Source organism: Plodia interpunctella, chromosome 15 (assembly GCF_027563975.2).
Source record: "Plodia interpunctella isolate USDA-ARS_2022_Savannah chromosome 15, ilPloInte3.2, whole genome shotgun sequence".
In the NCBI taxonomy this organism is placed as follows: domain Eukaryota; kingdom Metazoa; phylum Arthropoda; class Insecta; order Lepidoptera; family Pyralidae; genus Plodia; species Plodia interpunctella.
The window spans coordinates 8,866,439-8,887,973 of NC_071308.1; the positions used below are offsets into that span (position 1 = coordinate 8,866,439).

At 36.6% G+C, this 21,535-nt stretch overlaps 2 protein-coding genes across 2 annotated transcripts; one reads left to right on the forward strand and one right to left on the reverse strand.

Moving 5' to 3' along the window:
- Positions 1-2,326: 2,326 nt before the first annotated feature.
- LOC128675998 (collagen and calcium-binding EGF domain-containing protein 1-like) lies at positions 2,327-8,903 on the forward strand. The gene is made up of 9 exons (XM_053755881.2): positions 2,327-2,486; positions 4,974-5,099; positions 5,408-5,556; positions 5,803-5,948; positions 6,070-6,226; positions 6,605-6,684; positions 7,072-7,241; positions 7,712-7,869; positions 8,353-8,903. The coding sequence occupies exons 1-9, from the start codon at positions 2,359-2,361 to the stop codon at positions 8,550-8,552; spliced, it is 1,314 nt and encodes a 437-aa protein (XP_053611856.1). The 5' UTR covers positions 2,327-2,358; the 3' UTR covers positions 8,553-8,903.
- Positions 8,904-9,072: 169 nt separating this feature from the next.
- epsilonCOP (Coat Protein (coatomer) epsilon) lies at positions 9,073-12,388 on the reverse strand. The gene is made up of 7 exons (XM_053755882.1): positions 12,258-12,388; positions 11,847-12,038; positions 11,567-11,658; positions 11,117-11,282; positions 10,249-10,360; positions 9,738-9,853; positions 9,073-9,280 (listed from the first exon to the last, which is right to left on the reverse strand). Exons 1-7 carry the CDS (start codon positions 12,357-12,359, stop codon positions 9,152-9,154), a joined length of 909 nt encoding a protein of 302 aa, XP_053611857.1. The 5' UTR covers positions 12,360-12,388; the 3' UTR covers positions 9,073-9,151.
- Between the last annotated feature and the right edge of the window lie 9,147 nt (positions 12,389-21,535).

The following is a 21,535-nucleotide window of genomic DNA, read 5'->3' on the forward strand; positions in this document are numbered from 1 at the left end:
TGGCGAATTCATCCATTATCTAAATACTAAAAATTATGCAAACCTGTAAAATAAAGCGAACGATACTTTGTGGTTTTTGTTCCTATTAATAATTTCAGGGTATCAAAACTTTCAATCCGCTTTGACCGACGAACACCAGGCATTCCTTAGTACTGACACCTGCGTTTGTCTACTGCTAAGTAGCACCCGAAGTTATTTCAAGTGAAGTGATCACCGTATCCTATGGACGGTTGTAAATGAATGAAATGAAGCTCTGAATGATTCTTTTCGCGCCCTTTTTGAAGAACTCCTGATATGTTGTAGTCATTTTTCACAGATATAATATTAACTAATATACTGAACAGTATATTGCATAAACAGCAGTGTGTCAGTAGAGCGGCGCCGACATTGAACGCATCCAAAGTAAACAATCATAGACTAGATAGGGTGACCATCATAGGCATAGAAAAATACATCATACTTTACCTTTTCTTCCTAAAATGGCTATGATAGTGGCGAGACATAGTACATTTCTTGTTTTTACATGTGTTGATACTTTAAAAACCGGCAGTGTAGGTTGATTCGCCATGTTCATGGCCGATAGTGTGTATTGACGACATACGCAGAAGGGCCCTAGATTTTATTATTTGCGAAAGGTATGGAAATTAGAAGTGAAAAGTTATGTAATGGTTTCATATAACACAACTTTTCACTTCCAGTTTCCTCATGTGCGACCTCTACCACAAGTTAGGACTGCAGTTACCTCAGTCTACCTGCGACCACGACTACAAAACGATGTCACAATGTGTTGTATTGTTGTATTTTTATTTTATTTGACAGATAAGTACATCCTATAAATATTCCCGCAAACTACTAATAATTGGTTACCGCATCGGGACGCACATAAAATGAAAATCGTCCCTGGCAACCGAAATACTTGCCCACCCTAGGAACATGGATGTTATTTTTGGCGCAAAACGACTACTTTGAACAGTGGCTTCAAAACTGTAATTGAAAATTTATTATAGAGCGTAATTTATATCTAAGCTATTAAAAGCGTAATTTATATCTAATAAAGTTAAGAGTTTTCGTTTGTTTAGTTTAGACACGCTTATCTAAGGAAGTAGGTACAAAGCTGTTGGATTGGTTGTATTATTCCTAGCTTAGCGAATATAGAATCTACACAAATACTACAGATGTATATACAAATTTTTATTTGTAGTAGGTATTTATTTAGAATTCTTTTTTAATTATTTTTTTTATATTTAGAATTCCCAAAGTTGTTAGCAAGTCCCAATTAATATTATAAATAGGTAAGTTGATTTTACCATTTAACATGTTATCTATCAAATCAACTCATTTTTCTTGAAATTTCGCATTCTTACACTTTGGTGGATAAGTTGTCCTTTTATCTCGGAAAAAGCTCTGCAGCCGGAGGAAATTGAAACGGGCAAATGTACAGGTCTTTTTTGGGTTTTTTTTTTCGGAATTACACATTTACATTTTGCTCATATGTCGTTTCAAACTTAGTCACTGAGTCATGTTTAACCAGTGATTTCTGAATCGCATAATGATTCATTATATAGTACCTACTATTCAATAATTTCCGCATTCTAGATAACCCATTACGATCAAAGAGGACATTGTATAATTTATTATTAACAATAAATAATACACAACGGCACAGATTTATATAAAGATCTCAAAGTAATGACGAAATGGAAATTATACGATACATATTCTACTAATCTTGCTTAGAAAAAAATAAATAAGGATTTTTGTTACTAGTTCACGTTAAATCTACTAAATGTATTGCGATGACAATTTGTGACACAGATAAATAAAAACTATTAAAATCTTAGTTAGTGCGGTGTAGTAATCTGGGAGTGAAGCTCCGTAACGGAACTAATATTAAAACAAAAACAATAGACATACATAAAAAAACTTAGGTCAATAATAATACACTTTACTTCTTGACTCGATCGAAACCATGGAGTTAGTAGGTACTCCGTACAAGGTACTTACTAAATCCATGATCGAAACATAGCCATTTCACTTGATAAATAAGTGAAGTCCAACTCAGTCGTAGAAATTAGTGTCCCACGGCATATTCTTTTCGGTTTGGCCTTAAAAACTAAATACGTTCAATAATTCAGCCGAAGCTTTCAACCTATCAAAACTACTTTGTCGGATACTGGTAATCCAACCTCATTACTGTGAAAATCAAGCCTTACGATTGGCTCTAAAAAACATGGTAGCTAAATAGTCATTTATAACAGCAGATGTCCAACAAAACGCATTCATTCATGCAGCTGTACGGATATAAACAAAAAGTTTGAGCATCACAGGGCAAACGCATCCGCGCACGCGCCAGTCGCAATGCGTGTGCCGGCCGGTCCCGCGGCGTGCGCCGTACTTCTCCTCTTTTATGTTTCCCTGGTACTTACAAGTCATGATGAGACGGGATACTATGTGGAGGAGCCGTTCCATGATGACGTTCTTGACGTGTGAGTGTTGTGATGATGTGAATACTTTGCTGAAAGTGATAAAGTTTTGGTCTAGAAGCTGGTGGGGAAATATGAGAGCTTTTCATGTTCTGTAAATTTGGCATGGAGCAAGTTTTGAAATGGGCTGTCCTTTAATTTAAAGTAATACAAATCAATTTATTAACCAATTTATCTCTACATTCCAAAATTTAACCTGGGTCAAGCAATTATTTTTAAGCAGTTTCCAATAAATATATACCTAGATATGTGACTCTTCACCCGAAATCGAACAAGTCTGAAATATTTAGACTGAAATCAAAGCACCGCAGCACAATCAAATGCATTTATCAGTGTTATCATACAAAAAAAATCCAGTGCTAAGGTCAACGACTGCACGCACTACATAATGCAACACAATTTGATGATTGTTTTGTGTAATGCAGATGTAATGCATTAATGTTTCAAAGGCAACTGATGGAATAAATACGGTTGCGCGTGATTAACGCCTGGATTCCTCTCGAAGGACATAGACAGCGTGGAAGTCATAGACTAGTTAGATGATTAGCGCTTTCTTCAGGAATACACCAAATTTTTTGCCCAGCTGTAGGATATGTTTTAATGCAGCTAAACAGCTAAGCGAACGTGGATCGCTTTCATCCAACTTCCACGAGAAAAATAGTAGGTAGTATTTGGTTCAGAAGATTATACCCTATACGCAAACTTAATTATAATGTAGAAGTGTAGATTAGTTTACTCAAAACTATAAGAAAGAATTAGATCTCCGAATAACCAAGCCTTTGTCGTCACTCTGATCCCTATTACTTACTGAAACTTGAGTAACTTCTCGGTAACAATTAAACTCAATCAACACAATCTAAACTGCCGTTTATTGTTTGTTCTCAGCTGTTAGCGTCGATCTATCACTATCCTCAAGATAAGTCCCAGTTAAATAAACCAAGTTAATCGGTCCAAACAGTAGTCGGAATTACTGCGCATAGGTACTTAGTTTGGAAAATATGAGAGTAATCGAGTAACCTTTGGGAAAATCAGTGGTTGGTCAATTTTTTCATCCATTCTATTCATCATTAATTCCCATTATGACAATGGCTTTGAAATTGAAACCAAGTTTTTCTTAACCTAATACGTCCTACTGCTGGCAAGTCTCCTGAATCTCATTCCAAGCTCGTATATCCAACCTGTGAAACTAAATTCAATATAAATTAAATATATAAAAATTCTCACAATCATCCCCTATCCACTGGTGGATAGACATTGTGATCAATATTTTCATTAAAATCAAAGAGTAATACACGATATTTTTGTCACAACTCGATACTATCGATATGGTGTACCACATACCAGGTAGGTTATCGAGCGAAGCCGCAGGTAACACTAGACAATATTAATTTTATCCAATATTCGAGTAATAACAAAATCACCGTCACCTCAGCTCTTTGAACATTTTTAATAATCTGTCAACACATGACACGGTTTGCCATCATAAAAAATCAGTAAGTAAACCTTATCTAATGAGATCTAAGAGGTTCTAAATACGAGATAAGATAGTAGTTAAAAAATCTAGGATTATGGCATACACAGAATATACGTGCTAATGGTCTGACAACGAAAAATTATCACCCAAACTATGTATCACCCGACTAGTATCAGCTGATCACAAAGAGACGAATTATAGCAAACAGACAACTGTATAAGGTGCGACGGCCACTTAATATCAATGTTGTATAAAAGGCATTGTTTTTGTTGCGCATGATTAGTCAACTACATCATTGCGAAATGTAAGCGATAAGATATCTCTTGGTAGCAAAACAGACGACATTGTCATCATGACATGTTGGGTGCAGCAGGATGCACTATTTTATAGGGTAGCTACTGTAGAAATGAGTATAGCTGTGTCGATTAACGTTCGCGCCTCGACTATTTGTTTTATATAAGTTTATATGAATATTATAAACGCGAGAGTATGTGTGCGTGAAAGATTTTGCGTAACATATACACGTAATGTTGTTATGTGTGTACTATTAAACGACTACTATACTTAGTCGAATTATGACGAAAGGCTGCTTTGGTGTAGAAATAACCTGAAATAGCTCCTCCCTTCTCCTCCTGAAATTCCTAATAAAGAAAAGCCCCGGGGCATAGTTAGTAAGTAACTGTGGGACACTCGAAATTATTCTATTTTTTCTCTTGAAACATAGCTCTATTTGAAACATATCTGAAGAACACCTGTTGACTTCGTCAAGAATAAACAAGAAACTGCGAAGTCTTATTTGATCTTGTCACAACTAGTCGAACGAATCCAACTTACATTTAGAGCCGGCGACTAACATTCGTTAAATAGAACGAATAACAAGATTACAAATTTATCTTCTAATATGGCTATTAGAAGGAAAATTTTGGCCAAAATATATTTGAACTTAAGATAAGTTTGGACTTTTTTATGAATAAGATGAATAAGAGGGTGTATCATCAAGTCTTTAACTATTCCAGAGCTGAGCACTCCGAGTGCCCGACGGACAAGCTGCTGCGCGCGCGACAGATGTGTCACGTTAATGGTGTGGACATACAGTGCATCAAACTACAGTGTTGCGAGACTCATTCTTTGGTAGCTGGACGGTAAGACTTGAGAGACCAGAATATTCCCAGTTTATTCATAAAAAGTCTGCAAACCCAACTTTTTGAATTTTTGGGCAATGGGCTGTGGAAATATTGGACTTGAAACCATCTCTTCTTCAACTATGAATGCTGATTCTACTCAGGTTCTTCTTATCTCGTCGATAAACACGGAACACACAATCCAAGAAATAAACCTTACAATTTCGAAATTTCGACTGTGATTTTACGACCTGCCACTTGCCCGACGTCAACTCTCCTTGACTACTTGGGGAATCTTCTTTCTTAATAATCCTTGTGACCTATTTCAGATGCATACCAAAGTCTATGGATCCTTGTAGCTTGAATATGTGCGAGCAAGCGTGCGACGTTCTCGGGGAAGCCATGCGGTGCTCCTGTTACCAGGGCTACAAGTTCAATCCTGACAATTACAGGAGACGAACCCAGCCGTACTGTGTTGGTGAGGTTTAATTTTCTTGGTTGATAAAAAGTCCATACTCATTAAGTATATTTTTTTCATACATTATTCTTAGTACCACTTACACAAACATTTTCGGGACATCATTCTTAGTACCACTCGAGTGATCGCTCTTCTCATACTGAATGCGACAGTTACACTCAGTTCCAAGAAATCGAAATTAAATCTAAATCTTTCTCAAATACTGATATTATTGCATTTGTTCCTATTATTTTTATCCTATTTCAGACGTGGATGAATGTTCGTCAAATAATGGCGGATGTGATCACCACTGCGTCAACGATCCTGGTGGCTACCGCTGTGCCTGTGATGATCCCCTAGTACTCGCTGCGGACGGGAGACGATGCGAGCGACCTACCCCCATGCCTTTCCCGGTGGGTAATCTCCTTCACCGTTGTTCTTTAAATCTGGTTAAATAATGGTGGGTGGTCACCGCATGACCAACGTATCGTATTCGTAATAGAAAGTTCGGTTAAAAATATATATCTTTTTCAGGCTCCCCTCCCTCTAATCAGATCGTCCTCCCGCTGCTACGCGAGCTGCGACACAGTAGCCTGGCTGACGAAGACAGTGCGAACGCTGACTGAGCAACTGAGAGCAACGCAGGCGCAGCTCAAAAAGATTAGCGACAGCGTCGTTATAAGCGAAGAAGGTACGATTTCAATACATCACAATAAACTTCTACATACCAGTATAAGAGGTTGAAGTGTAACTGGACGAGGATTTTGGAGAGAAAAATACAATTTGTGTAGAAATGTTGTAGTTCCATGGGTTTTTATCACTTAGTTGCCTTATACTACATCAACGACAGGACACGCCAATATTTTACACAACAAATTTTTAATTATTATTTTCACTGTCAACAACCTCAACTTCAGAACAAGATGATCTGACGATTGACGATCAAGATTCAACGGATAATAATATAAGGAGTTGGACAATGGACAGTGATGTATGGCGATGTAGAGGGAGGGCTTTGCCCAACAGTTATATCATAGTATCTAATACAAACAAGTACTGTGCTTTTCAGATGGTAGCTACTCGTACAAGGTGTTAGACTCCGTGGCGCCGATGGAAGGCGGCTACTGTCGGTGCGAGCGAGGACCACGGGTACGTATTTCCCAGTAATTATTCTATTTATATTTAGTTTACATTTAAAATAAGGTCTCGTGGTCTAAGGTTTTCGTGTGGAAAAGACTTTCGTCTTGCCAGTCAAGTGAAGACTTCTTAACCTAGAATATTAATTAAGCTAAACCTACGTCTCGTCGAAGATAAGCAGGCTGTAGCCTGCTTATCTGCACAATAGCGTAACCTAGGTGATTGCCAGACCGGCTGTACCTAGGTCTAGCCGGCTAGACCAAGGTGTAACCGCACTTCGGGATTTAGACTTAACATATGCTTATGTTTAGTAGTTTCTCAAGTTTCTATAAAAGCATTCATCATCACAATATTTGGTACATCGTCTCTATTAAAAAAAATATAATATAACAATTTCAGGGTCCGGCCGGACCACCAGGAGCAGAGGGGCCCAAAGGATCCATGGGGCCGCGGGGCCCTCGTGGCGCCAGAGGTCCGGAAGGTTCCCTGGACTTGATGTTACTACTATTAGCTGACATGCGACACGATATCAACAACTTAGAGCAGAGGGTCTACAAGAGTGGCGAACAGTAAGTAAATAAAATTTAGGAAACCATACAACACTAGTGATTGCGACTGGTTCGCTGTTAGCTCTCGTCATGTCAATATCTGTCTGCAGAGGATGCCTTAAAGCTCACTTTTCAATTAACGTTATCTCGCCGGGGCAGAGCGGTGCGGTAGAAGTGTGCTATGACGCATTTCGTATTGTCAATTTACCAGCAAATCGTAGCCGCCCCAGTTTAGCCAATGATTTAAACCAAAAAGTTGTAGGATTGAGATAAACTGAAAATACAGAAAACAAGCAGATAAATTTCACATGGGATTTATAACTTGATTGAATATTTACATGATTTTTTCTTGGGAACTGGGTAAATACGATGAAGCGTAAACATAGACATTAGACGACTCGACGGAGGTACCTAGTAAATATAATATAACTTCTGAAGGACACATTTTTTTATTTCAAAGCTAGTTAATTAGTGATGAAATTAATTTTCAGACCGGAACGGTTCAACCTGCAAAAGGCGTGGAACTACCAGCGAAGGCAAGAGAGATTGGAATCCGAGCGAAACACAGAACAAGTGTTGGAGGCATTCACCGCGCCACCTGAAATAGCTGCTGAATTTACAGAAGACCACGTACAAATATCATCTAATGGTAAACTTCTTTTCATTTCTGATTGCTTTGTATGGATCGTAAATAGATGGATTCTAAGAGGAAATGCGCGGTCCGGAATTGTTGCTGAAATTTTGATGACTACGGAGAACTCTGTATTTATGTTTGCCTAGTGTAGATATATAGTCAAATGTATTACATACAGAATCTTCAGTCATAAAATTGCCTAACTTTTATAGCCAGTAAAATAGTATGTTTTATAATATGGGCTGCATTGATTTGTCGTGTCGATATACGATATCGTGAAGACATATTTTATCGATAAGTGATTGCATGTTAGGGAAAACGATATATTTCTCTTCGTCGACAAATTTTGTCTTCTCTATCAATAAATGTATCGACTTGTCGCATTTAGAACAGACAAAGGGTATTGTAACTTTTTGGTCGCAAACATGAGATTTACTGTGGGAAATTAGTTTTTAATTTTTAAGAGGTATTAAATATCGAAATCGGTAACATTTTCAGGAGAAACTGGCACGATACCCCACGAAAGCACCACAGATTGGTCCCAACTGAAAGGCGACCTGGATTCCATAGACATACCACGACTAGAAGACCTAAAACTCATAGACGAGAAACTACGACAGTTCTACATATTAGCTAATTCCACTAGGCTGGGAGAAGAGATTGAAGATTTAGATGACTCTGAGTACAATAATTACTAGGAATACATAAACGCAAAAATAACTAATTTTATTTCAAAACTTTCCTGCACATACATATTTTTTAATTAATTTTATGTAATGTTTTGAGTCCTGTTTGCAAATAATAGAACAAATCGAAGTACAAGGAATAATCAGAATCATGAAGAATCATTTCGATTCTCTTTACTACTCGTATTTTTGGATCAATTTTATGCATTCTATCCACTGACCTTTTGAAAGTTAAGAAAAAGAACAGGAAAATGCACAAACTAAAGATTTTTTCACAATTTACACGAAATTAAACAATGACGCTTCCAGACAACATGGCGGCCATTTGCATCTAATGCCATTTTTAGTACCATTCAGCCTCAACGCGGCGCTTCAAATCGGTACAAAAATCTGCTCACATTTTGTATAGAATATGGTGTTGAGGTCAGTGATTACGTCCTAAATGTATATGGCTGCAGAAACAGACCAGACAAAGCACTAAGTACTGAGTACGTAACGAAAAAAACATGCATGCTAGAAATAAAACTACAAATTACAATAATATACTCTGGATTATATTGAACCAATAAAATACTTGCGGCTTTTAAGCCATATCTCCATACACATAGGGTTTAGCTAGCAACTGTAGGTTGGTATTGCGCGGCGAGGCGTTTGAACTCGTTGGTCTTTGCGTTGTATTCCTTCGTGAAAGGGTGCTCGGGGTGGCTGTCTAGCAGCTGCGCTATGTAGCGGCTGGCCACCTGGGGAACAAACATTGATTTTTTTATTTACACCAGATCCACTGAAACTTCGAATTGAGTCCATACAATCATTATAAGACATTCCTGCAAGACAGGCCAAATATAATTGTTTATTTTTTGTGACATTGTTCGTAAAAGTCATTATCTCTGCCGTGAGAGGGGAGCATTCATTTTTTTTAAAATCGAGTTATTTATTTTGTTATTAATGCAAAAAGGCCAACACCCAGTGAGTTTTCGCTTTTGAAAAAAAAATGCTGATGGCTCCTATGTTTGCACATTATCATTAAATTTTTTATTAAAGCTACAGTTTTTATGGTGGTTAAAAACAACAACACATTTCGCGTGTTTTAAAACGTATCATAAATTTAGTCAAATAGCCAATCTGACTCGGCACTACAACGATTTTGATCGCATGCAAAGAAGAATTACGATTTTAAGTAATTGAATAAAAACTTGCCTCTGGAGGTTTAGCACTATGAGTGGCTGTGAGCGCCAGCCCTAACAACAAATCCGGGTGCTGCGGCGCGCGCGACTGCGCCTCCGTCAGCATCTGCTCCGCTTCCTCCCACATGCCTGCAACGTCATAGCCTGGTCACTTGTGTTCTATAATTAACACATTCCTCTCTCTCTCTCATCTTATTCCCGATGACATTCTTGGCAGTGACGCCCCGAAACCCAGAGTCTTTAAAAATAAAGCAATTTTTTAAGATTCAGCTGAGATTTTACGACCGGAAATCTCTTTGGGAATGCTGTCGTTGCTTATCAATATTTCACTCCCTGATACGACTCGCGTGTTTCCAGTTTGATTCGGGACTTTAAAGTAGCTGTCCTTTTCCGACCAGCTTCAGCTGCCAAGGCTATGTGTTGTTTAATCGCCTCGAAGGGGACCTATACTATAGCGGGAGCACGCGCAGGGAGCATACGGATGGAGCTCCATAAGTTCTGGAGTAATATGAATGCAGACTGACCCCTGGCAGCGGCGGCGGCGGCGCCGGCGGCGGCGGGCGCGGGCCCCAGCGCCCCGAGCCGCTCCGACAGCTCCATCACGCCGTAGTGCGCGTCCTGCACGCCCGGCCCGCCCTAACAAACAATACCATATTCATTATTGTACAACGACAAATTAAATATGATTCAGTTAAAATGTATACTTGTAAACTATGATATCTGCGACTCCTATAGGAATCCGAAATTCAGTACTTTCATTATAAATGTGACGTGTTTATTTGTTTGTCTTTCTTTAGTGTCAAATTTGGCTAGTTGCAGTATAAAAATACTCGGTTATCTCAACATGTAGGTTCATCCCAGATATTGAAATCTATCGTAGGTATTTTTTGCAAGACAATAAAAATAAGAAAATAAAATTGTACAGTTTCAGAACACCAGTTTCAAACCAGCAACAAGACAGGTTGCATGTATGTATTATTTTCATGTGATGTAACCATGTGAAAATATTAATTTTAAAAATTTATGAAATGGCAAAATAAATAAAAAACAAAAAAGTCGTGAAACTAGTTAAGGATTTAAATGTAAAAATGTTGTCAAAATAAACATTAATTAAATAAATATAACTATATATATTAGGATAAATCACACAGATTGAGTAAGCCCCAAAGTAAGTTTGAGACTTGTGTTATGGGATACTAACTCAATGATACTATATTTTATAACAAATACGTATATAGATAAACATCCAAGACCCGGGTCAATCAAATGATCAAAATGATCGTTTTCCATAACGTCCCTAATGGGGATCAAACCCGGGACCTCTTGATTCAGTGGCAAAAACTTTACCACTGCACCACCAAGGTCGTCAATTAATAATTAATTCATATAAACCTGTGACAGATTGAGCCAAGCTTGTGCAAGTTGCGTCAGTGTCCCGTCATCCTCAATGTTCTGAAGCAATTTGAGCTGCTTCCGTGCGAGGTCTGGCCGGTTCATGGCTAGCAGACATTGAAGAGTCAATGCATTCAACTCGAGAGACTCTGTTCCATGAAGGATTCTGGAATTTTTGTTTTATTGACACATCAGAAATTACTCCATTCCTCACACAATTAATATTTTAAATCTGTAGCATCTGATTTCAATAAAATTATTATTTTTATTTCATGGAAATGAACAATGCTGTTATGCTGAACGTAAACATGTTAACAAAACAAAACATTCTCACTGAGAATGTTTTGTTAATTTTCAAATTGCAAACTCACACCACATCCTACAATTTAGAATTTTGTATCATTTTACTAGGTTTCATAAAAATGTGTTTGCAATTCAGGTTGTACTTACTTTAAGGCGGCTTCATAGTTGTCCTCATGGTAATAGATTGTAGCTGCTACTACCAGAAACACCTCATTGGATAGTTCCACTCCCTTGGCAACCTGTAATGAAAATGGTTCGGAACACGGGAACACCAGTGCAAGACCAACAGATCACCAGACAGGTGATTGGTCCTGCCATTCTGGGACCATTTCATCCTGTTTTGTTTGTCTCGGATTAATTAGTGTGTAAATTCAGATTTAAACTAATGTTAAATACCAGTGTTGTAATGTTAAATGTGTAATTATACCCTTGCGTCTATGTCAGCTACAATCACAGGCTTGTTGGCTCCTGGAGATAAATATTCCACCAAGCTCTTCAGAGGTTGGAGCATGGGATCAGCCGTTTTCAACTCCTGGAGGACAATCCTGTAGTTCCCCTGCGCGATGTAGGAGCGGTATAGGAAGGCATCTCGTTGAAGTGATACAAGGGGAGTAGAAGCCTGAAAATTATGAATTTTGGTGATAAAGATTAATGTGATATGGTTTTATGTATTATAATATAGTGTTTCCAGTTAATGAACGTCCTGAAATGACTTATTATAAGATAAAAATAGGGAAATACAACAAAACAAGAGCTGAAATTACATTACTCATAACATGAAAAATACAGTAGTTTGAGACTCTTATCCCATAGAAATTTATAAATAATCATTACTTACGTTTACACTGAGTGCTTCGTTAATAGCTTGTTGGTAATTTCCTACGTAAAACGCATTTTTAACATCGAAAAGTTCATCAACATCTTGTTGCTGACGTGCCATTTTGACAGACTGCCTGGCTATGCAGTCATGACAATGACAGTTTCCTTTTTAAAATCTTTTAGTCGAGTTCGCTAACATTAACTACATACGGCAAACAAATGCGTTCATGTTAACCAATTTATATAAAAAATAGACTTTATCAAGGATTTTCTATGAGGATTTACTACTTAATTAATATGCTACTATTTATATATTATATATTTATACTATTATTTATACGACCCTACCTAGTCCCTCGAGAACCAAGCTTGCTTAATCGTAACTAGATGGCGCTTATAGTCTCGTCTGAAAATATATTTACCCGACTGTGGCTAAATTAAATCACACACTCATCCAGCCTACAAGTAAAATCCATTGGAAAGAGACATTGGACATTTCTAGATCTCATAAAAGAAACAAAGTAATAATCAATAATTAATTTTATTTATCCTTTCTCCTAAAGTGGGACCAAATTGAATATATTGGGCCATTGTTTTTCAATTCCATATTTTGTTTTGCTTTTTGAATGATCGCTTTTAAATCCTTTATCTAGCTAGGAAATATGCCTATTGTTTGTGCGAAATGCAAGATAACAAAACCCTTAAGGATAATATAACTACACAACAATAGTCCCTTTTTAGAAAATTCGTATACATTCCGACTTATAAGTTTACCTTCGATGCAATGTTAAAATTTCTTTGTATTTTAATTCATAGTTTTATAGTCTTGGACGATTAAAAATTTTTTTTTTTGGTTCGTCCATGGTACTGTTTTGTATATTTAAGTAAACCTTACACATTTTAGTTTTTTATTCATATCATAATATAGGTAGGGCATGCTACTATTTAGGGTTCCGAATTTCCGATCCACTGTGATTTTTATAACAACCTTTATCAGGCTCTATTAGTTATATCGACACACACCGACATAAAGATTTTTGGTTTATTCAAAAGGCACATATCCAACTAGACTAGATGACTTATGTGCAGTGCACTTGCACTGTCCTGGCTTATACAAATCTCTAGGTCTCAAGCTGAGTTCTGCCTTTTAACAATAACATAACATACCTACAATATTTTTTTGTCATTGGCTTAATTTAAATACTCGAAGGAAACAAAAGCCGAACAAGTTTTAAAACAAAACGTCATCGGGCCGCGTTACCAGGAGGTCATAAAACAAAGGAGTTCGCTTCAGAGGCGGGCGACGACAGTCGGCAACATAAACAATTCTACAACGTGTCGAGATGTAAACTGAAATGTCGCCCTGTGAAGATTATGATATGATTTTGTGCTCATATGATATACTATGCGATACATCAGGTTAGAAAGTTAGAAAAACAAACGAAATTTTTTTCTGAAGAAAAAAGAGAGCGACTACTTTAATTTTTTTTCCGACTGTTTATTGAAGAAAAATATCTAACATAAAAAATGGAAGGCAACTCTCCAAAAATCTAACCAGAAGCGCCATAGCACGAGTGCTTAAAAATACATAATTTATTTAAAATATAATCTGTCCCATTAGAAGTCTGAGAACCATCGACAATAAATCACGGGAACAGGAGCCAGATAAATCAACATAATCAACGCCCTACTTACGTTGGAAAAAAAACCGTCTCGACTGCATTGTGTGGCTCGACGACAGCTGCTTCGCCCTGAGAAAGTGCAGTGCTTATACAATAGAACCTTGGGGTCCGCGAATAAGTTGGTGGGAAAGGCGAATTTTAAAGGCGCATGCGTTTATGTGGGAGTCTCTCAATAATATTGGCAGTAGGTATCTAAGGTCATAGGGCCGCAAAGCATCTGTTGTGGCTTCGCAAAAATATTGGCCATATTGAAAAATAAAGTATGTACCTACATGTGTCTTATAGAATGAAAAACGCGACGGAACAAGGATTTATATGATTTTGCAAAGTCGTTATTTAAAACGAGCAAATATTGACATTATTGAAAGTCTTAATAACAGTGCCAGCTGTTACGTCAACACATATTAAACAAGTTTTAATTTGGGGCTTTTAATGCTTAGCTTTCCAAAAGCTTAAAAAAAACCAATAAATGAACGGTGATTTCAAGTACCTAATGATAAACATTACATGTTATAGTCTAATCTCAGATTGGTTGAGATAAATCACGAGCAAAACCTGTAGAATAGTTGTATTTATTTAAAACATTAATCCCGCGACTTTGTAAACTGTCTGAGAAATTGTCAATTGTGTGTAATCGTCAATGGTTCAATGTAGGCATTTTTCGGTAGGTAGTTCATAATCTATCAGGATTGATCAAATGATACCTGATGTAATAAACGACATAAACCTCGATCTGTATAGGTATCTAATAATATAAACACCCCTTACCTCACCTTCCCAGACTAAGGATTGTAAGTACGTTTTCGCCGGGAAAGCGAAATTAGCGCAAAGGTCAACGAACCTCAGCAGCTGCCGCCGGGCCGTTCTACCCCAAGGGCCCGGAATCTTCCCTTTGCCGAATTCCCAAATCCCTTTTCCGATTCAACTTTCAAATTTTTCTAATTGATCAAACAAAATTTTGTTATGACTTAATTTGTATGGAAAACACGAAAATTGTAACTCAAACTCAAAAAAATTCATAGCTATAACATCGTTACAAAATATAGGTGGTTCATACGAGATATAAGTCTTACAGATTGCCATTCCAAGCATGAAATATTTAAAATTATAAGACAAAATTATACCTACATAAGTAATGTGTTTAAATAGTATTTAGGTTTAGGTACAACAAAATGAAATTCAGTTAAGTTTGCACTAAAAATAACTCCAAAGAGTCTCAACTCAACTCGACGGGCTTGTCGTTTTAGGCTGCTGGGCGGCGCAACCCTAGTTACGTTGTGTAGGAGTCGAATGAACTTGTCTAATCTGCTCGAAAATAATGAACTTACATATCGATCTAGCTAACACTGCGGTGTCAGATTTTCTTCAAGTCGCCTAAAGACATTTGACAAAAGGGTCTTGTAGTACTCAGCTCTGCTTGATTTTACATACATATACGTATAGTGTTTATTTATTATTCATTTGTATATTCTCCACTAATCTTACAATAGTTACTGTCACTACCTATAGTTGTTGTGTTGTCTATTAATTACTACCACCCGACTGAACAGACAACTGAAGACAGAAATCAGAAACTGGTGATAGTAAATCTTAGTACGTAGGTAGTACTTACTTATTTTGAATATTTTAACAATAATAGCAATTTGGGTGGCTGGAACTAACTAACTTGATTAAAACATCGTGTTTACTAAAATATTTAAATTTAGTCCGTATTTATTTATTACTGACAAAACCTCAGCTAAACCGCTCAACGTATGCAAGCCCGCCATTATTATGCATGAGGAGCAGACAGAATAAGCAAAAAAAACTTCGCATCTCTGATTTTTTAACGATAAAACTTGAAACTTCTGTTTGTTTGTAAAGGTGTAAGAATCAAAGCAGGCAGAATCGCATGAAAGCGGTTAAGTAAATATAATGATGTATGGGAATAATATGTGAAGATTTCTCCTTTGCCTGTGTGTCTGTCTGTGCATTCAGAGCGATCGGCAATGAGAGTAGGGTGACCGCTCTGAAGAACAAAAAGAAAATAAGCGGGAAGAAATAAAAAGGAACAAAATATGTTTAATTGCAATTAGATGTTAATTCAAGTAAATTTAAATAAAAAAATATGCTTTACTGAAATTCTATAATAAAAAAAACAACTAAATGTGCCTATTATTATGATTTATTTATTTATGCCATAGATAAAAGACAATATATTTATGCATTGTAAAGAATATTTATGAATAATTCTACTGAGCTGGAAAAACTGAATCTAAAAACTGCAGATATTTTGTTTGTTTCTTTCTTTTTTAAATAATATTAATTAAAATACCAATTCAGAATTTATAGTTCTATCTATCTAAAATATAAAAGTTGGAGAGCTTCGGTACGCAAAGAAGAAGACGAAGTAATAATGTCTTCTTAGTTTGCTAATTATTAAGGAGATAAGTTTTATTCTTCCTAACAGCTGTCAAATATTTAGGGTCATACGTCACAACTTATTATTAAAAACAGTCCGAGCCGTGAGATTGTCCCTGGGGATCCTGCTTCATACGCTCCCTACACTCAAGTTCAAGAATAAGTACGTACGCAACAATGCGCCGGCGCAGGTAGTGATTTTTTAGGCCTTCGAGACATCTGCCTACCCCGGATGGCAGATGCGAACCGTACTATTGTCGTGAACAACTTTTTTTGTTCACTGTACCTCCTTGGTTTCAAGTTGTATGGTGAATCGATTTTAACTTCAGCGCAAGTTTCCGGTGTATGTATGCGTTTTGTTCCTGTCTTGTCTGTCCGTATCAAAGAGGACGTAATATATAAGTAGTCTACTTCCCTTTGATCCCTTTGATTAAGTAAAACATTTTATTGCCCAAAAAACAAGATACAATTTTGAACAAGACAACTAAAAAGATGTGCTTACAATAGGCGACCTTATCACTGATGCAATCTCATATAGTTTTGATTTCGTTTTGGATTTCACAGTTCTGTCGAGTCCAAGAGTAAAGTTATGTCGACCCAGGGTAAGATATGGTTTAAACTGATTCATATGACCCTACTTGCAAAAGGATCTATCGTAATTCTATTGAAGGAGAGAACGGTCCCTCACATTGCCTTTAATTTTAGTCCTAGTAGGTACGAATAGACGAAACATTTCGGCACTATTTCTAGACTAAATATTGATCAACCCACAAGATCCACTTACCTACTATGAAATTTATAAGCCTACTAATGTATTGTCTGACTGTCAAGTTTGTATATTACTTTTATTATAATATTTACAATATTTTAAATATTATCACTAAGCAGTCGTGTTAATGCGCCAATTTTTAATTTATATAGGCAGCATAAAAACTATAAAATTTTGGATTTGGTGTGCGATAATTGGGTCCAGGCCAGTGGCACTTGTCGAAGGCACTGCGGGCTATATTTCTTCAGATATTATGGCCAAAATAATATGTGGTTACCAGCTGCGGGGCTCCGCTAATCCTGGTTATGTTCTGCCCGTGAGCCAGATTTCATGAAAATCCGTCAAGTAGAATTTTCGCTATTGTGTCTATATTTCGCTACCAGACGTGCTCCTAGTATCATTATAGACTCCTACGCTCCGCGAAGCCAGGGGTGAAACATATCATAAATCTTGGAATTTGTCTGGGTTCATCAATCCTCTTTGGGAATAATATTGTTGCGTATCAGTTGGCAAGGCTTTTTGTCACTTTCGCCTTGTACCTACGACATCCGTAGGAGTAGGAGGTAAGGCCCCACACAGGGCGGGAACCACACGCCACAAATTATATGAATAATCATTTGGTTTATTTGACCTAAAAAACGATAGGTATTTGATAACAACCCGGCAGCCACCCTTAGCTAAGGTCGTTCACCCCCGCCGACCTACTGCCCATTCCTTGGCGCAATGACCCTGCGCAATGCACTCTATTGTTATGAGCATAGAGTTCATTTTAAAAGGTCACCGGGTTTGAGGTCAGTGAAGTGAACGATTGAATTTAAATTGCTCATGACGTTAGTGGCAAGGATGGAATCATCACGACACGGCCGGCCAGGTCGCGGGTTCGATTCTTGATATTAAGGATTATCTTTACAAACAGAAGAACGATGTTATTGCTAATACTGGTGTCAAATTTTATTTAAGTCGTCAATTGTACCAAATATCGTTCTAATTACAGTACTATACGGAACACTTGTTACGCGAAGGATCACTCCTTTTTAATTAATTAAAACAAATTTATTTTTTTAATGTTTCCCATCCCTTCATGGTTTCTATTATGCTAAAAAAAAAAATAAACTGTCAACTGTTATCGTGCCAATCTGTGAGCAAATAAAATATTTAACCGACTATCTCCCTTAGAAAATCAATCATTCATACTACATAATAAATATTATGAAATTTGCTAGTTATAGTTAATCAGTGTTTATCAGTTTGTCCAAGGATTTAGTCCCTAATCCATAAATTCCGGAAAGCTCGCGGTGTTCTTTCCATAGAACAGCTGATGACTAGATAAGAAAGCTCTTGGCGTAATTTAAAGCTTTAATTGCAGTAACTTTGGCTTTCAATGCGAAATCTGTTTTAAGTGTATTTTTTAAACATAATTCCGATTAACATTAGTCTCCAACGTATAATAAAATAGATTTAAAATAATGATATGTAGTTTCAATAGTCCGATTAGTTAATGTCGATTAGTTAATCGAATGAAGATTAATCTCGTTCGATCATATGTCATCACATCGAAGGACACAGGCATTCGGAGAGGCACGTGGCAGAGGGTATTTTTCGTATACCAGATTGCTTTGCTTCAATAAGTAAAATTTAAAATTTACCCCATAGTATTGTTCCAAGTTTTATAATAACAGTATTCCAAATAATATATTCCACCAATAAATCTTGTGTGAAAGAAATAATTATATATTATCATGCAATATTACAAACTTTTACCAAAAAGTTTGTAATATCGTTGACGATGGTGTACTTAGATTTGTGCCCTATTATTTAGCAAATAAAGAATCAGATATTTATGTAAATGTGACGTTTACTGTACAATACATAGGTACAAAACATTTTATCCATTAAACATAGACATCGTGCTTAAACCCATTATAATAAACAATTTTGCACGTTGCTTCCTATACAAGTGCTCCAAAACTTTAAATTTTATGGTCACTTGTTGGTAAGTGCCAGTACAGTACAATGTACGTCTCCACCTGCGACGAATTGCAACATTGTTTCTTCTGTTACCCTTTGTTAACCGACAACCAAAAACTATTAGGTAGGTCCAGTGGGGATAGAAACGAATTGGATAAATCAGGTTACGTCACATTACCGTCGATTGATTATACCGGCCGGGCTTCGCACGAATTTTTGTGAATGTTTTGTCGTAACAGTGAAAACTGTATCGAAATCCAATGCATGGTTTAAAAGAGAGCTTAGAAACAGACAGTCGCGAGGACGACTTTGTTTTATAGATAGATAGATAGATAGATAAACTCTTTGTTGCACCATTCACAAAGGAGTCAAGCATACGTTACAACAAGATATTCAAACATAATGAGTGCAAAGGCGGACTTATCGCTAATGCAATATCTTCCAGCCAACCTTTGGATGGAAAGAGACACAAGTAAACTAAGAGGGTGCAGTAAACTTAACAGTTTTAAATAAATAAGACAAAAGATAAAATATTAAAATAAAAAAGATATAGGAGAAATATATAAATATACAGACAAGCACAAATGTTGTTGTTATAGAACAATAAATACTTCACACTCTGTACAAGTGTGCATGCTCTAGTGAATTACTTTTTTAGATTAAAGAAGACTAAAATTATATAGTTCTTGTATAAGCCCTACAACTTTCGAAGTAAATAAGAACCCTCTAATGAGGCCAAATGAATAAATTTTAGCATTCGCAATGTGGCCTCATAACTTTTCTGGCTTTATATAATTTTAAAAAATTCACACTTGTCGACGAAACATAATGTAGTTTTGACATTATAAATACGAATGGTTGGATTTATATTTATGTGACTTGTGGTTAATATACAAGTCTGTGGTGTGTGAGAACATTTGTTACTCAATCATGATCGAATAATTGTCGATGAAAATGTTTTCGATTAAATTTGGTACTATTATATTATTAATAAATCAAAGTTAAACATCAATGTACAAACTAAACCCGTGCACATTGCAATATAACGATGTCAAAAACTTCAAAATGTAAGGTGATATTATTTGACTTGCCATTCTAACTGAATGTCATCTAGCCAATTTGTATTGACCTCAATGATTTAGTCAATTTTCGCTTTAGATTTCTTGGCACATTTGCTCTGTATAGTCAGCCAAACCCGCATGTGCTTAAAGCTATCCTATTTCTTTGAGAGGTTTATTAAATGAAAATACCGGTTCGCAATGCCACCTACCACCACGGGTAAAGCAGAATGATATATTAATGTAAACCTCGAACCCATTAAAAACACCTCGACGTCGTTACGCTATGTATACAAGACTGCAGAGAATACGACGGAGAACGAAAGACCCTGTCACTCATATCGGCTTTACTATACATTATCGGCAAACAGTTCGCCATACTTTGGCGGATACTGCGTACATTGCTGGTTTTTATTGCGATAAATAAAAGCTCTCACACGAACTACGCAATGTTCATTCATTCGCGTCAGCATCTGTTTGAGTTCGACGACAGCTAGCAGGTATTATGCAGGGTATATCTGCGAGCTAGGCAAACTAGATGCGTCGTAGCGTTCTCGTAGCACGCGTACGCCGAAGCACTTTTCTAAGAAGGCAAGATTATTCCGTAGACGTCTCGTAGCAAAATGTAATAGGAATAAAGTAGGATTATTAATTTACTAGATTTTGCCCGCGGCTTCGCCCGCGTGATTTCCCACGGGAGCAGTTGTTCTTCAGGGATGAAATGTACATACCATATGTACTTCCTCGTAATTCAAGCTGTTTGCAAAATTTCTAAAAGTTTGGTTGAGTAGGTAGAGCGTGAAGTGGTAACAAACAAACTTACTTTCGCTTTTATTAGGTAGGATTAAACTTTATTGTTCCAATTAAAAAAAAACATACTTATAAACAATTGGCGAACCTAATGCAAAAATCATTCTCTCACACCTAACTATTAGGAGAAACGGAGTGAGTCGTTTATATATTGAATAGAGATTATAATCACATCGACTGTGAAACGCGTATGCGTTCTCCTTTTTTGTATGGAAGTTTGTCTAAACGTGTGCGTTATTAATTCCTATTAAAAAATATATATTTAGACGTCAACAATTTTCATTGGTTATAACAAAATAACTTATATTATACTCGTATTAACTACACACTTTTATTAAATACCAACCGTAGGAGAAGGACGAAGGGTATAAAGGCTCCTAAGTAGATAGCAGTGAATGGTTAATTAAATCTTTGTTTACATTTTCCTTCCGGCGTCGCTTCTATAACTCTTACTTGTTCTGTTTTAAACGCAATAAATTCAATGTTTACTTCAGCTCTACTATATACGAGCAATAACGACAAGAGATATGAATGGACTCAGTCAGTAAAATAAAAATCTTTCATTTCATTTCAAAAAGGCCAGAGTCATTTTCACGAATTAAGAAAATAA